The sequence below is a fragment of the Orbicella faveolata genome, unplaced genomic scaffold (assembly GCF_042242905.1).
Source record: "Orbicella faveolata isolate gen_17 unplaced genomic scaffold, um_ofav_v1 contig_25, whole genome shotgun sequence".
NCBI classification, from domain to species: domain Eukaryota; kingdom Metazoa; phylum Cnidaria; class Anthozoa; order Scleractinia; family Merulinidae; genus Orbicella; species Orbicella faveolata.
In genome coordinates, this window is record NW_028301553.1 from 8,162,527 (window position 1) to 8,180,079 (window position 17,553).

The 17,553-nt window shown below is 38.5% G+C and overlaps 1 protein-coding gene across 3 annotated transcripts; it reads left to right on the forward strand.

Annotated features, from left to right (window-relative positions):
• The first annotated feature begins 46 nt into the window (after positions 1-46).
• Positions 47-17,503, forward strand: LOC110050196 (uncharacterized). Of its 3 annotated transcripts, none has more exons than XM_020756084.2 (14): positions 47-167; positions 1,390-1,526; positions 2,032-2,095; positions 4,126-4,165; positions 4,571-4,617; positions 4,928-4,993; positions 6,306-6,545; positions 7,434-8,865; positions 9,233-9,286; positions 11,256-11,393; positions 11,931-12,131; positions 13,013-13,846; positions 14,810-15,019; positions 15,580-17,503. In XM_020756084.2, exons 1-14 carry the CDS (start codon positions 150-152, stop codon positions 15,759-15,761), a joined length of 3,663 nt encoding a protein of 1,220 aa, XP_020611743.2. In that variant the 5' UTR covers positions 47-149; the 3' UTR covers positions 15,762-17,503. The 3 variants fall into 3 exon arrangements, with proteins under 3 accessions (XP_020611743.2, XP_020611744.2, XP_089149409.1); XM_020756085.2 differs by having other exon boundaries at positions 6,333-6,545; XM_089293283.1 differs by having other exon boundaries at positions 6,405-6,545.
• Positions 17,504-17,553: the final 50 nt, after the last annotated feature.

Genomic DNA, 17,553 nt, shown 5'->3' on the forward strand with positions numbered 1-17,553 from the left:
GCCAGCGGTTTTCCACATGAACAGTGCGCACGCACGCGTTTAGACGCCGCTCGACGCCCGACGGGAGTCCTCAGCCGTGCGAAAGACGTCTTATACCTGGGAAGATTTTAGAGGGCGCCGTTCTTGTTTTTTCAAACAGCCCGTTCGAGATGTCACGTCGAAGAAAGGTAAGATCTTAAAAGATTAGCGAACACGGTAAAGCGTTGTTTTAGGCGGCTTATCGTTCGCCAAAGGGAAAATTAAAGGCGAAAATAAAAATTTTTCGGTATCGTGCAGATTCAAATAAAAAAAATGTCGGATGACGTGGAAATCATACAGGATGTTCGGGGAGATCTCTATGACAAGATTGTTTTCGTATCCTTCTGAAGGCAAATGAACGAAGTGGAATGTAAGTCTTATAGAGAGAAAACGCTTACATGTTAACCTTTAGCTTTAATAATATTTCACTTTTACTTTGTAATCTTACGTACAAGCGCGCTGAACGTAGAAACGTATTTACCGAATATCCACACCCTGTCCCGTTGGACTTGGTTAGATAAAGATTAAGATTAAATCTGTGGATGAAGAATAATTTCCATTTAAATTAACTAAAAGAATCAGCTTTGAGATCAAAACCAAAATCATCCGTAATGTAGCTAGTTTCGATGTTTCTTCTCATATACAGGACATAATTAGACAGTCAACAAGATTTTTTTAAAATTCTTCCTACCAGTAACAGTAGTATATGGATCTGAAGACGGGAGATTTTGTATTTTGATATTGATTCTTTTTTTAAAAAAAGATATGTGTTCTCTAATGGTCAGTGGGACACCCTGATGATTACAGTATGTTTCTAAAGGAATTGTTCAATGAAAAAAAGTGATGTTTTCCCATATCTTTGTTTGGTAGTGCAGCATTACGTACAGCTGTGCAGTGACTGCTGTAATCCAAACAAAACAAGGCATGCTGGCTATGTACCACCTGGTGAATGCAATGATTAGTAAAGACATTATATAGTGCCTATTCCAGTGTCCTCATGGTTGGTGTGTTCGCCTTTGGATTGAGCGGTCTGGGTTCAAGCCCTGGGCAGAGACATTGTGTTGTGTTCTTGGGCAAGACACTTCAGTCTCACAGTGCCTCTCTCCACCCAGGTGTATAGATGGGTACTGGCAAATTTATTGCTAGATTAACATACCCTCCAAGGGAAATAGGAATACTCCTAGTTGCTTCATGCTGTATAGAAACAGGAGATAAGCACCAGCCTTACGGGCCACTTGGCTCACATTTAGTCTTTACCCTTACCTTACCTTACCTTACCTATCTAGGAGTCCACTCTGATGGATTTAATATGCAACATCCCCAAAAATTGAAAGTTTATGTTTATGTCACACTGTTCTATTTTTGAAACAGAGTGCAGTGTTAATTGAATCGTCAGCACAGACATGCCCCAGGGATAAAAAAACAGAAAACGATACAACAAAGACGAAGGATTCAAAAACAGAGTGGAGTGAAGAAGAAAAGAAAAGACTCTTGGATGCTTTAAAAAAGTATTATTTTGTTGTCTTGATCTCCTGTTTAAATTGTATTTGAGTGGATGTTAAGTATATTCATTTTTATTTTTCTGTAAACTTCTGCTTGTCAGAACTAATAAAGTGACATAATATTGGCTAGGAAAAATGATCAGAGTAAGTCTGGTGGAATCCAATTTTTTTTTCTGCCACACTGTAAAACATAAAGCAATTTTTTTGTGATGAAAACTGGACATCCTATGTACAGTATAGAACACAAAATTGTATAACGAATAGAGCTCAGTGTTGAAAACTAGAGAATATCACTTGGAGGATATAATCAGATATTCCCAGTTTTAATTTTCCTTTACCTTCATGTGCAGTGGTTAGATCAGTTACAGGCAAGAAAGACTTTATGATGGATTGTAACAATGTATATTTTCTACAAAGTCCTTCACCACCAGCACGTAGTGTGCATACACAGACTTTCAAAGTGCTTAGTTTATAACTCACTTACACATATTTTCTCGTAACTTTTGAACAGAGATGAAGGCGACAAAAACTGGCGCTGGATTGCCAGACAAGTTAAAACAAAGACAACAGCACAGGTTAGAGATGATAGGGAGTTTATGGGTCCATGATATACTTGTTGAGCTCATTAAGAGACTATTATGCATCTATATCAGGAAAAACAACAAAGTCTCCCTCAAGTGGACATACCTTGCAGGGCCGTGACTGTCTACTTCAGGGAGATGTCAATCTGAAGAGAGGATACACTACACATTTATGTACATATGTAATAGGTCAACTTCATCGGGGTGCAAAGAAACTTGTGCCTATTAGCCAGGGACTAAAAGTGGATTTTGCAATCAGGCTAGACAGTGTATTCTGTCATTTGCTTGCCCAACATGCCAGCAAGTGAATTTTTTTGGGGAGAACATCTTTAATAATTATTTGTAACCTTAATACTAAGAAATATTTTTGGGGCTAGTGAGAATGCTTTTTAGTGCAGAGTGCACTATTGGGATGGTTATGGGAGCTGCCTGCCGCTAAGGAACTAAGTCGCTAAGTCGCTATGGCGCTATGGCGCTATGGCTCTATGGCCCTATGGCGCTAAGGTGTAAACTTTAATGTTTGTTTAATTAATTAATTGAAATTAATTAATTAGTCTAGAGGCAAGGAATTATTGGGGGTAGGGTGGGAAAGGTACATGTGTACTCTACGTAAAACACATTCCATCGCCGTCACTTAGCTTTGAACATCGCAAAGCTATATATTTGTTTCAGGTAACCCCTTGCTCTCCTTGTGGTACCATTCTCCTTAGAACAAAACCAACTTATCCTAAACGCATGCGTAGATTAGTTAGCGTTCGTGGCTTCTATATTAGGTGAAGGACACATTGCATACGGAATCACGCACAAATGTTGAGTGGTTTTCCTTAACTTAGAGCTCAACATGTAAGACGCATGCGTTCTAGCATCGTTAGTGTTATACACTATCTTTCCACGCGGTATTTTATATATCATGTCATGTGACCAAGGACGGCAGTTATTTTTCAGGTAGCACCAATTGTCCCTTTTTATTGCAAAAGTGAAACGTTACTGTGGCTGCGTAGCTTTTAGAATTACACACAGGTCGGTTCAACAAATATCATCTGCTGTTTTCAATCTACAATAGTGTGCTTTTCAGGGTTCAAATGTATTGTTTCTCCTTAGCGGCTTGTTTATTTCTTGCCTTAATTGTGTCTGTAAGAGAGATCAAAAAGTTCCCAAGTTAGTGGCTTTAATACTCTGCAAATTGTAAATTTGTAACAAAAGAAACCAGGAAAATGCTCAAATATTGCTGCAGACGCCGTGGCACCTGATGAAAGCGCAAATTAATTTAATCAGTCTTTGAGGAGACTCATTCATATCGGCCAAGTAGCGCTGTTTATCTTCAATACTTTTCGTTGAAATGCTTCTCAGCCATCAATACCGTTGTGAGTTAATTTTGAATTGTTTTATTGTTAACAACAAAGGTGGCAACAGAAAAAGAAAGTGATATTTCGTGACTATCTGATAATTAAATTAGTTCTTGTTCATCCGTAAAAATTTGCATTTTTAGTAAAACAACATTGTTTCTGTTCCGTTTCTTCATCACTACATAAGATATTTAACTTTCTTTCATTTATCTCCAAAAAACAAGGACATCTTCCGTATGTTTTGGAGAAAACAAGGGTTTCATATTACATGCCTTTGTGAGGAAAACAAAAGTATCAAGTTACAAAGTTGGCGTGAAGAGCTAAATTGTCACGTTTGCTGCTTCAGCGTATTATTGAATTTAAAATGAACGAAAATCAACGTAAAACACCAGTAGTAATTAATTTGTGCGTAATTTTTGGACCTTGAATGAAAATACAACCTTGAAACATACACACTGCAAAGGGGAAAAGCCGTAGCAGACTACCAAGGTAGACACAAACCGGAAGTGAACCGAGCAGGGGTGAGTACTTATGGGACTACTGTACCAGAGCTATCAATTGCGCTCTGCACTATCTGAGATTGTCTCGCTAGTTGTTCTTAGTACATGTGTCCCTCTTTCAAGTCTTAACTGGCTTGGTGTTGTTTCAAGTGTTGAGTTTTAACTTTCCTTCTTGCAGGTGAAAGAGTTTGCATCTAAACTTGAGCCAGAAAAGAAAGGTTTGTAATGGGTACTGCTTGGGTAACAACATACTGTGCTTTTTTTCCCATACTAAGTCATATGTATCATCAAATATGTATATGTATAATATATCATATGTATGGGTTATTGACCAAGTGTGAGGTCAAGATGGCTGGATATTGGCCAAGTTCTTTTTATGTGTGTTTATGGACTGAGGTGGAGTCGAGGTCCAGAAACTCGCAAAAAAAGAACAAGGCCAATATCCAGCCATCTTGACTGAACAAGCTTGGTCAATAAAGCATTTATTATATGGCTTTTGGGGAAATTTTTCTTGCGGAACACGGCGGGTAGCCGATCACAGTGCAGGATTTGATTCATATTGCCCGCTCATGGAGCTAGTCATATAATGAGTATAATGATAGCTTTTCTTTCTTATTGTTTAGCTTCAAACAAGAGAGTGATAGCACCAAAGGATGACAGTGCACTTGAGGTATTCGAAATGTTTTTTTTTTTAAAGCAGGGGTTAAGTTGAACTCAATAAATTGACCAGCTCCCAATGTACTAGTTTTCATAGCTCAGTCAGTGGAGTACTGCAGCACCAGTGTGGAAGCCATGTGTTAATTGTATCCTGTTAAAGCCTGCAAATCCTTTTTTTAGCTTAATTTGTAATTGCTTAGAAACTAATTTTAAAATGTAAAGCTGTGATGGCCACATCTTCATGTCATTTGTACATCCACAGTTCTTGTCATCCATTCTACAATATATTTGATGTTAACTGCCATGTTTATTTTGTGTGTCAGGGATGGATTAATGTAACCAAAAGATTAAGAGGCGACGATAATGTGGATGGAACTTGTATACCTCAGGTACAGTTTTTGTACATCTTATTCATTAATTTGCCCGTAAGGCCTCTTCGTTCTTAAGATAAAATGATCCTGCGAGCTCACGGGTCTACAGTAGTTTTTGTAGTATTTCTATTACAAATTCTTAAATGATTAATTGAGAGATACATGTATGTAATATAGATGTCTCTGATTCAAGATAAGTAATAATTAAAGTTATTTAACTATGCTGATAAACGGGGGTTGTTTATATTAACAATAAACAATCCTTCAGTTAAGCCATCAAAATGTCTTACTGTAAATCTTGTGATGCAAAATATATCTTGCCATACTTAAAACTTTGTTTTCATTGCCCCATTTTCAATGTTGTGCCTGTATCTAGTCAATTAATGTACATATGTCTCGTAGAATGGTTAATATTGCCAATGGTTTGAAAGCAGCAGTACAGTATCAACTGAGTACATGTACATGTGGGTCTTAGTGTCTGGTTGTCTGGGTGAGGGTTGTTCTGAAAAAAAAAAAATATTGGGGACTGTCTGTTTTGACGACCTGAATGGAAGTCATCTTTAGAGTCAAGTGAATGATACTGATTGGTCAGTTTAGTTGTGATGGTATGGGCTGCAAGACTTACAAAAAACTGTTAAGTGGTCCTAGCTGCCATGAATCTCCTGTTGCTAAGTGGTAGAACATCAGGACTATCATTTCTACTTTTGCAACACATACGCCATTAATGAATTTGACACAGTGCAAATTAAAGTGAAGTACAACATCCAACAGCATTTAAATCATTGTTGTTGACGCTCAGCAAGTTATTTATAATAAACTTTGCGCTGCCATATTTTATGTCTTTAAGCAGACAGGTTTAAGAACTTTTAACTTTTAAATATTACAAGAAGCATTGGGCTGGTTATTTAATAGCTGAATTTTAGGTTATAATTGCAGCATTTTTAAAATCAATGGCTAGTCCTGTTACACTCCATCTAAATGTAGGCCATATGAACTGCAGCTCATGTTGTTGATCCTTGACATCGGCATGTCAGGGAATCCCTTATGGTCCCAAACTCAGTTTCTAAACCAGCCTAAGTTAAAGGAGCTCAGTAATGGTTTGACCATGTACAAAATTACCGAGAAATTGAAGGAAAGCCTGAAAATAGTCATTTACTTAGATAGGAATAATCCATAAAGGAACAAAGATGGTTAAGGGTGGAGGAGATTACACATTACAAACAACAAACTTTAAAAAATTTAGGCTGAACTTTTCAAGATGTGCAAACCATGACAAAGCTCCTTTAAACTAAGTCTTCATTTAAATTATTGGCCCAATGACTCTGCAAAGGCATCCCCCTCATGCCTCTTACAACAGAATCGTGAATCAAGAACACAAGAGCACACAGATCCTCCAGAAAAAGCTGAAGTTACTGCATGCAACAATCAGGTGGATCAAGGGCATAACAGCAATGGTGATGACAAGGAAGACCAGCAAGATCCTCCTGCTGATAATGCAGATCAAAACCAAAGCGAAGCACCAATGAAGACTACTCACAGCAATGAGGTCCATAAGACTGATGCTTTAATAGTAAGGGACTGGTTTTTTTTTATCCTTTATTGATACCACAAGCAGATTTACATGGACCTGAAGAGTGATGAACATTCAGATTCTTTGTAACAATCAATACAAAGTCAGGTTTCTCACAGGAATTGAGAATTCTAGGAAATTCTTCTTCCAATCCCAAGAAAATTATTAAGAATTCCAAAGGGGAAGGGAAACTTTAAAAGTGAAAATTGTCGGTATGTAAAGCTAAAATGGAATTTCCAGACGGTTGGGTGAGTGAGAGATTTAATACCAAAAGCAGGACTCAAAAAAAGTGTCATCTGGTCATCCGGGACAAGAAGGTTTTCCTTCTGGGCAAGGAACTTTTCATTCCCATTTGCCCAGTGGGCAAGGGATCAGCGAAGTCGTCTGCCAACTTAATCATTGAAAGTGCAACCTAAGACTTGCTCAGAGTGAGCAAAATTTAAGAGCTGCTTGTCCAAGGGCAGGTGGAATTCAAGTTTTTTTTGAACCCTGCAAAAGGCCTCCTGTATGTGGGTAGGTTGTGAATATTCTCTGGAACAACCTTATTAGGGATTGTTAACCAGAGAAAAATGGCCTCTAGTGAATATTTGAAGTATAGTCTCTGAACTTGGATCGCAAGAAGTATACTTGGAAATGACAGGATTGAATTAATTGTAAAGCAGCGTAACATTAATATATGATTTGTAATAGGCTGAGAAAACATGCACATGAGTGTCTTCAAGGAATAATGGTGTCTAAGATTCTCAAGAGCCAAAACATTTCTATACAATCATTGATTTCTTTTCTTCACAACTCTTCAAGAGGCATAAATCAAACATAGTATCACTAGTAAAAATATAAACATAATTCTTTTATGGGTAACTTTGATATGTTTCATTTTATACCTAGGAAAACCTAGTGACCAACCAGAAACAGATGATGGAGAAAATTTCTATTTTGGACTCTAAACTAGAAAAGCTGGATACAGATGATGTGTCTTCTCATTCAACAGTTATGGAATTATTGACCAAAATAAGTGAAAAACTAGATCAGCTTGGCAAAGACTCTTCCCACAGTTGTTATGGGGGACCTGTTATCATCCAAACAACACCTCATGCTAATGTTGTGCATCAGCCAATTCTGGATTCTTGTAGTTCGTGTAGAGACTCCAAAAATGAGAAAAGACCTGAATGCTTGGCATCTTTTCCCTCTGAAAGTAACATGCATGTGACAACCACAGAAAGAAGAGATCAAGTCTCGGCAATTTCTTTAAATGTGACTGCAATGAGAGCTATGGCTGATAACGAAGATGCTTCTGAGAAGATTATTTCTCGCAATGAACCCAGTGTGATTTTAGTTTCAGATTCTCAGAATGAGTCTTGTCCCAAATCAGGAGTTACTTCAAGTTTGTTATCCTCGGCAGGTGAGTTGCCAGTGTTAAAGCATAAGCAAGATAGCTCAGTGATGAAGGTATCTTGTGAGTCTGACAGTAAAGCTAATGGAATTGCTTGCTCTAAGCAAGTTCAGCCAGGCATTGGGGAGAATTCTCTAAAGGGAGATGGTTGTAATGCAGTTGTTCGGGAAGGCAATTCCTTGCCAAATGGAATCAGTTCTGTGGCATCCATTTTGATTAACCAACCTCCAATTTCTACAACTGCAAGTACTACATCGCTTCTAAGAGAGGTTGCAACAGTTTGTAGTCAACTCAGAGATGCATCTCCTCAGGCTGAGTACAGTAAGACTTTGACTTCACCAGCACAAAAATTAACACTGTCATGCACTCAATCTGGATCTTCTTGTCCGGCTTTGATAGAACGTATACCAGCACCTTCACAGCATTCTCCATATGTCAACCAAGAAAGAGGCCCAGTCTACAACCTTGCTGATAAAAATGAAGCAGTGCATAAAACTGGACAGAAGGAAGTGGCAGAGATTGACCCTCACCACCAAAGACCGCCGACAGTTTGTCCTGTTTCTTCAAGTACAGTAACTGGAGGTGCTGGAAAACAGTATCTCCCTGTAGGCATGTTATCAGGACCTAGCCATTATGTACCTAAACCAGCAATATTGGTGGCTAATAACTTTGGTATGCAGAGTATAAAACGTCAGCCTTCTCCCAGCACACCAGCCTCGTCACAGCAGAGCTTATCTCAAGGATATGTCACACTTGTAACGCCATCACCCAGTAGCGTTACAAATGTAATGCCATCACCCAGTAAGGCCCATGTCACACTGACTTTGCAGCCACAAACAGTAATGACTCCAACTGCAAGTCATTCCACGCAACAAGGAGCAAAACTCCATGTATCTCCAGCTGCAGATGCTGCCATGCAAAGAACTGGTAATGATAATGATAATGATACTTTGATGTTGATGATGATGATGATGATGATGATGATAACAATAATAATAATAATAACAATAATAATAATAATAATAATAATAACAAGAAATTTCAAGTTGTTTATCATAGTTTTTCCACCAGTGACGTAAATACATGGTAACTAATAAGCAAACAAGTACCAAACTTACATCATAACGTAGCATGATCAATGACACTACTCGCAGAGCAAATGTCTACTGAGCTCAAATAATATAAATTATTATTTTCATTTAGCTTTCATTCTCAGATACTCATAAATATGACAACAATTGAATGTGGCCTGTTCAAACTTAATTTCAAGTCCATAATATTTTGCTCTCTCTAGATGATGCCAACAGCACACAAAGTGTAGTCTCACAAAAAGACTTACTCAATGCAGGTAACTCTCTTGCACTCATTATAATATACAATGTATGTTCTAACTTTACATTCATGGATGAAACGTGGTATGTGAATTCGAGATTTGCATTAGGGACTTTAAACAGCGGGGACGTGGACGGCGACGGGAACGCCGAAACCTGTGAGAGGGCTGGGGAGACAACGCCGTTGTGTCGAGAATTCACAAACATTAAGCAGCACCGTCGGAAACCGCGGTTTCCGCATGGTCAAGCTTATTGACATTATCGATATTCGTCCTCTGTTTATCAGGATGAACTAGGATCACTTCATTGAAAGAAGTTCGCAATCAACTCTTGATAATCCACGATGAAGGTGTGTTAAACGATCACGAACTTCTACTCTTGTACGATTTAAACCGGTCGAATGATCTCGACCAACCTTATGATTCCTTTCCTGATTTTAACTTCAATGGTTTGAAGACGACGAGTGCCGGTCCGAATTTCGCTTCCACAAACGCAACTTGCCCCTTCTCGCTGAGTTGTACAATGAAGTAAACAAACTTATTATCAGCAGATGTTTACTCAGACTGGCGCGACAAATCAGTGTGCCGACTGATAAAGATCTAAGTAAACCACTGATCTTACGACTGAAAATCAAAACAGCTACGCAAGTTTTAATGGTGTCTACCCTTTTAAATGTGTTAGAATTTCACCATGATGAGCCATTTGACATTTGAGTACTTCTCGAAAGGAAAAATTTCGATTGAAATTCGTGTAAGTTGTCTTTATTTACATTAGCGTTCAAAAAGATATTTCACGGTACTCACATGTTTGCCGACTGGCTTGAGTTTGCTTCAGATTTCTCAACGTTTCTTTAAAATGAAATATCTCACATAACAAGAGAAAACAAGCATTAAAGTTCCTCGAAATTAGTAACACGGGTTATTTAGCGTTGACACAGCAGAGGAGACGAAAGCAAAACTCACGTTTTCAGACAACGCGAAATGAGCTTCACTCACGTCGGGCCTGAACGCAGAACGTCAACTTGTTTCCCGCCAGTCATGCGCAGTGGACCTTTTGGCTTTTCCCTGATCTTGTGGCGTTCCCGTCGCCGTCCGCGTTGTCTTTGCTTGAAGTCCCTATTATCTGATGTAACGCCTTCTCAGCCGTTTTGATTGTGTGATGCATCTCGTCATGCTTTAGTTTAGATACGGGACGTTTAGTTGACTTCTCCTCGTGTGAAGGTGAACGTCTTGAAACGCTACCTAGTGTTTTTGTAGCTTCACTACCTGGTCTAGTTTTAGCTTCACCCGAAGCCACTTCAGCCGAAGCCACTTCACCCAAAGCCACTTATGAGTATGGTTTATTACAGTCTTTGACAGTCCTGAACCCGGATGATTTGTAAGCCTAAGTCATCACGACATCGTTGCTGAATAAACAGATTGGATTGTTAGACATATGACTCGTACTACTGCATTTTCGTGCCCCGTTTCATACCAAAGGGCGGGTGCTACATCTGAAATAAGTGTCCCCCCATATAGCAAGTGAAAATGACAGAGAATTGGCTAAGGAAAGACCTTGTGGTCTGAAAGGAAGAAGACCACATTAAGATTAAAAATACTACAGCTGTATGACATACCAAAGCCCTCCTCCACACAGTCAGGGGCCCATCTATGTGTAAACAAAATATTACTTCTGATTATAAGCCCCTCTCTAGTTTAAAATGAAATGAATTTAATTTATTGTGATGTTCTAAAGCTTAATTAAAAACCAATATATGAAAAACATATTTTGATCAACACTGTTGTAGCTCATTTTTTTTAATTCCGCCTATAGGCCACCCCCCCTCCTCTTCAAGAAATAAGCCTCCATCCAAAACCCCTTGCAAAGTTGTACAAGCCCAGGGCCTACAAGGGGCAGTTAACAGTATAAGGAGTGTTGAAAATATGTGTTCTATATTGTACAATGCTCCTGCTAACGATTGATTCATTTTGGATGTGTTCTTTTCAGCCATGCTTATCAATAACTATGTCTTAGAGCATCCCAACCAGGAGAATCAAACTCAGTGGCAGGCGTGTCTCAATGCCATAGTTGCTGATTATCAAAAGAACAACCAGGATTCTTCCAGAGGAGACCTGTTACAACTTGGTAAGGAAATAGACTCATCTTACAGGAGGGATGAGAAGTTCCCATTAAGTTCGAAGTTTGAAAGCTTTAACAGGATGAACTGACAGATTGGATGAAGCCAGTGCAACAGTCTAATCCAATTTGGTGGCAGAAGATTCCTCTTTGTGAGCAAGACATTTTCCAGCAATTTGGGCAACAATGAGTTGCTTGAGAATCACAGACTTCTGAAGAAAATTGTTAAAATTCAGTTATGTATTCCAACTCAATTTTTAGGGAACATATAAATGACAATGTTATAAATAATTGCTTAGAGGAATTTACATTTAATTTGTGATAGAAGAGTTCTATATCCTTAAAAACTTGGAGAAATACTGACATTAACATAATTGTAATTATGTCTGACCTGTCCTGAAGTCAGTAAGTGAACACCAAAAACTGAAATATTTTCAGCATCAAGAACTTGGATAAAAACTGCCTGATTTGATTTGGTATGGAAAATTATCATGATTACCTGGTATTAATATACAAGTAATTATCAGTGATGTCATTATCTTGCAGTATCAGTTGGTCACAATCCACATGTGCTGCTCACAAAGTATGAGTTGGAAGATGCGTTGGAAAAGTCCAAGCGTCGGCCAAAGTTCTATGCCCTGCGCCTGGCAGAGAAGCTCTTTGGACTTGATGTTTTGATCAAATCGACACCTTATGGAATTGGAGGAAAAGCTGCTTTAAACCCAGTCATATTGGATGCCATCAAATGTAAGAAAACCTTTTTGTGCAATACTTAAATTAAAGTTCAGGTAAATGTTCTCTGGCCATATACAATTAAAGAGTTTGAGTTTTCTGCAGCCAGGATACTGTCTTTATTGGTTTGAAAATTCTAGAGAAATGTCAGACAGCATGTTCACAGAAAAATATGTGATACTGGAAGAAAATGAACAATGTGTTGACCAGAAAAAAATACAAGTGGTGATGAAGTAGTCATTTTTGGAGAAGAACATTGGTTGTTTGATTGGGTAGCGGCATTAAATAGTTGCCAGCAAAATTAATGTTATTTTTTTTCTAACAGATGCTCAATACATTTAACTCTACATAGCCAGAGAACATTTACGTGTACTCTAGATTTATTTTATCCCATTTATGGTTGAACCTCATTTCTTTTCTGTAGGATTTTCATTAGTTTTAATTGATGCTTTATAAGATTCAGTCCTTACTCTCACAATATCTTTTTTCATCTGGTAGTATAAATTGTTAAGTGCAAACATTAAGGCAGGGTGCCTGGTAAAATGACAGGGAGGGGTGGGACCTGACCAGCATCCCACCCAGGCAGAGTAGACAAAATGCAACTCACTACATTTTCAGATACAGGAATAAACCATTGTCTTTGATAAGCCTTAACTCCTATTATCACAAATTAACTTGCCCAACAGCTCACAATGCAACGGTCTTGAACAGACTCAAATTCAACCTTCTCATTTAGGAGTCCATTACACTAACAATCATTGCTAGGCTACTTAATGACTGCCACCCGCACATGGATAATTTTTTGCTTAAATTTTAGAACATAGAATCAGGTTTTATTGAATTTGAAAAAAGAGACATAAGAATTTACAATTGATTTCTTGAAATCGCTGTTTTAGTGGAAGTCCTTCAGCAATTTGCCTCAAACACGTCTAATGAAGAGAAGAGAAACCTGTGGAAAGGTTGCGTGACTAGCATTGCCCAGAGGTGCAAGAGAGCACGCAATCCTCAGAGGAAAAGACCATCAGTTAGAATAAGGAGGAAGGATGATGATAGCCGAGGACTTCCTTCCATGGCAGTTGGCAATGACATGCAGTATGATGAACATGAGGATTCCCATGCTGATTCAGATGAAGATTATGATGAGTGTGATGACATGGACACTTTGGATCAACCAAGCTCAAGCCATACACCAACAGCAGTCCGAATATCATCTGACAGTGAACAAGAGGAACCACAAAATGGTGCTCAGGATGTTCTTCCTGGTAGTGGACGCAATGTAACCCCTCGTCTAAAACAAACACAAGACTCTCGGGTGCGATCAGAGTCGATAGCCAATTCCAGGGAAGGAGGCAAAGAGGAGGATGTTCATGTACCACCAGGCATTGACCCAGACATAACAGTTGTCCATTTGCCATCTGCTGTGAAGATGCTGTCAAAACAAGCAGATCAGAGCTTGGGTCCAGGTCAAATGCAGAGAAGCAGTGTGGCATCAAGTGGCTCTGAGAGCAGTCCCAGTACCAGACCAGAAGGAATTGATAATCTTGGTGCCTATACTGTGCGTATCCAAGAAACTTATAAACATGAAAGGGATGGTGATTCCCCGGAGAAGAACGTGGCTGTGGCATGCAAATACCAAGGAGATTTCCCACCTGTAGTGGGAAGTATATACAAACCTGGCCCAGCATCCACAGAAAGCGTCATTGTGTCTGGCATCAAGATGACTCCTGATTGTAAGTACATGTGCTAAAATTATGTATTTTCCATCTTTTACTGTGTAATATCTCTTAATTTTCTGAATCAGCTGGTAGATGTTTTAGATTGTGGTTGACTGTACAATGAGTACATTGTCCTTTTGTTGTTTCATCATTGGCATCAGGGTTCTGCTCTAGAAGCATCCGGGGTGCTACAGGCGACTAATGTTTGCCTTTTGACCAGTGGGAAAACTTACTTGTTTCATATACACTTAAGTGCTGGGCACCTAGGATTTTTCTTAGACCAGTCAGCCTTGTAAAGCCTTTTCTGACCAGATATACTTGTTTTAAACATTTTTTGGGAAGACACTGGCCTAATGATTAATATGTTGAATTCTGAATCAGCAGTCCAGGTTTGTGTGCTGGTGTGATTGTGTTGTATTCCTGGGCAATATGTCCACTTTTGACTCAAACTGCATCTCTCCAGCGATGAGTATGAAATAATGGTTAAGAAAAACTGCTCAGGCAACCTGACAAAATGCCAGGGCCTGGGAGGAATGGGGGCAGAGAATGATTAATGGACTAGCAATACCCTTGACGAGAGGCGCGGTGGCCTAATGAATGGTTCGCTAGACTCCGGATCGAGCAGTCTGGTTTCAAGCCCTGCCTGGGGTAATTGCATCATGTTCTTGGGCAGGACACTTTTCTCTCACAATGCCTCTCGCCACCAAGGAATATTAATGAATACTGACAAATTTAACACTGGGGGTAACCCTGTGACATACTGGCATCTCACCTAGGGAGGAGTAGAAATACTCCTATTCACTTCTTACTACATGTATCAGGATAAGCTCCAGTGGTATGGCCCAGATGCTGACTTTCTCGATACTACAGAAACTGGAGTTAAGCACAGCCTTGGAATGTGGCTGCTCCAATCCAAAAGTTTGTAATAAATTACAGCTATAGTACTTAATTACCTTTCTTTTTTTCTTTGTCCTCTAGTTTCTTATGTTTTGGTTGGAGGAAACCCAAATGTAGCCCTTCCCCGTCAAAAGTATCTAGATTGTCTCACAAGATCAGGCCAACCCACACACTTTGCTGTTCGTCTGGCTGAGTTGGCTTTTGGAGATGACGTTCTAAAGGCATCGACTGTCACAGGGGGGAAGCGTGGCACTTTGCAGCTTGACCCAAATGTGATTGATGCAATACAAAGTATGATTTTGATTGATCAAGTCATGACGTCAGTAAAGTGACATCACTATACATGCATTAGATTCTTGTACTGTTCAAGACTTTGTCAGTATTGACAGAAACACTTTGTTCTGATGCGTAGCTCCTCCAATTTTTGTCAGTGTCTCTTGATTAGAGACACTATATGAACCTTTATAGGCACTATTACCAGCCACTGTTTCTCTTCTTGGGGAGGCATGCAGACCCAAGAAGGTGGCAGAAGTCGAGCCTAGAATTTTCATAGAGCTATGTCATTAGTAGTTAAGCTTGCAAGAAGAAACATCTGTTGACTTGGTGTGGAATAGGAATACTCTTAGCCACTTCATGCAAGGGAAATCAGAGATCATCTCTGGCCTGACAGGCTGGTAAGCTCAAGTGCAGACCTTATCTTATGTTAGAGAAAGTACATGTGGCAAGGCACCTAAATTCTTCATGCTACAGGAATGGTCTTAATTTCTGACACCCAATGCGTGGTGTAGAACAGGACTTCAAATTTTACCATCTGGTTTATTCTTGTATTTATTTATTATTTTATCCTACAGCTGAGGTGTCAGAGAGATTTTTAAAAGAAGTCAGCAAAGAACAGAAGACTGCAGTGTTGCGCAAGTGTATTACAAGCATCGCCACTAGATGTAAAACCCTGCGATACAACAGATCAAAGATTCATGTTGCAAATCACTGGGCAATCCATACAAACCAGCCTGACAATGAAGATGAGAAATAGCAATAACGTAAAAAGTCATCACCAAAGAAAATGGCTGTTTCTCACAAGATTCTTTTGCAATCACTTTCAAAATGTCATAAATGTTGTACAAAAAGAGAAAGTCAGTATTATTATCACTCATAAGTTTATTTGCATCTTGCCATATTAAACACAGTCTCCATCACAGCTGCTCAGGCCAGAGTCACACAACACTGTGATGGAGAGCAATGCGTGACTTTGACCTAGGCAGCTGCAAAAGAGACTATGTTATATAGGGATAAGCCTCTTAAGCCACAACCAGCTGAGGTGCTCCTGTAGAATTTCCAACTGTTTTTGCTGTTTTATTGAAAAGTTGAAAAGATTATTGAATTTAGTTCAGCTATTCCAACCAAACTTGGTTTAAATTTTACTGTTCCAAGAAGTCACTTTAATTTGGTCAGTGCGGTAATTTGTTTGGTACAGTATGGAGTGTAGTAGAATAGTTTAAAAATTATCAAGGTTTGATATTTAGCAGGACTAGCTGGTCAACTCTAGAATGCAAAGTTTGCCATTTTGTCATTGACATGTCAAGTCTATGATTCATAAGTCTCCTTGTCAAATTACACTCTGGTTAGCCTGAATAATACCCTCGTTAACAGGACTTTGGATAGCCTTTAGAGCAATCTAGTTTCCCTGAACAGTGCCCTGATTAGCCTGAATAACATTCTTGACTAGTTAGCCTTAAAAGTGCTCCTGTTAACTAGGGTAGCACTCAGGTTAGCCTGTTTAGTTAGATTTCTTGACTCATTTGATGCAATGATGCAACTTACATTCAACAATGAAGGTCAAGTGTTTTAGTTTTCCCTTGAAGGGTCAAGTTATCCATTTTCTTTGTGGATTTCAATCATTTTCTGTGCCCTCAAAAAGTGTTCTTATTAGCTTCTAAAGATTAAACGCTAACTTTTTAAATATTTTATATTTGCGTAAATGGGGTTTTGAAATAAGTTATTAGTAACCATTCAAGCAAAGCTTTTCACATTTAATTAATTTATTAAAAGTTGAGAGCTAAACTGTTATTTACAAACTGTAGTCCCGCACAAGTTGTTTAAGGATGTATTCTCAATAATTGCGAATGTTTCCGACACCAAGTGTCTCTATTTAGTTAATTAAATTATTAAACTGATGCTGCAATCCAAAAATTGACATTCCTTATCTGTAAGGAATAAATCTGGTAAAAGAAAAAGCCAGAATCAAAGTTCAGGCTTCCATTTCTTTTTTGTATTTATTTAATCAATGTTAATGGCCAACAAAATTTTACATTTTTTATGTTACTTCTAGTTTTTACAACAGCATATCAGAATAGTCAGGGTTCGTGTTTTAAACGGAGTGTAAGTCTGATGAAATGTTTTTGTTTTCAAGTAAAGTCAGGGAATACTGGGGTAAGTTGGCAGGATGCACAGCAAGAAATACAAGTTTTTATTAATGTCTCATTTATGTCTGCATATTTACATTATTTATGTCTGCATAGTGAAAATGAAATGAAGAGAAAAATGTTGTTAGAGTAATCCTTTGTTAAGAAAATGAAAGTCAGAATTTTTCATCTCTTGATAAGCAGGAACCTGAATAAATAACATATGCAAAGCATTAATTTATGCAGTGTCAATTAACACATTGTGATAATTATTTTATGAGTTTTGAAGTGAACATCAAAGTTCAGGACTTGGAAGGTTAAATGTTCAGTCTCAGACAATACAATAAAACTACTTATTAATTTGTTATTTAAACTGTACTGCCGTTTGTGATGCTTTTAAACCTTCGTCCAGTTTCATCCTCT

Excerpts from the sequence above, each read along its gene's own strand:
- LOC110050196 (XM_020756084.2), top strand. Across the intron at positions 4,166-4,570 it reads ACTTGAGCCAGAAAAGAAAG|CTTCAAACAAGAGAGTGATA; the intron begins GTTTGTAATGGG and ends CTTATTGTTTAG. Across the intron at positions 15,020-15,579 it reads TGTGATTGATGCAATACAAA|CTGAGGTGTCAGAGAGATTT; the intron begins GTATGATTTTGA and ends TTTATCCTACAG.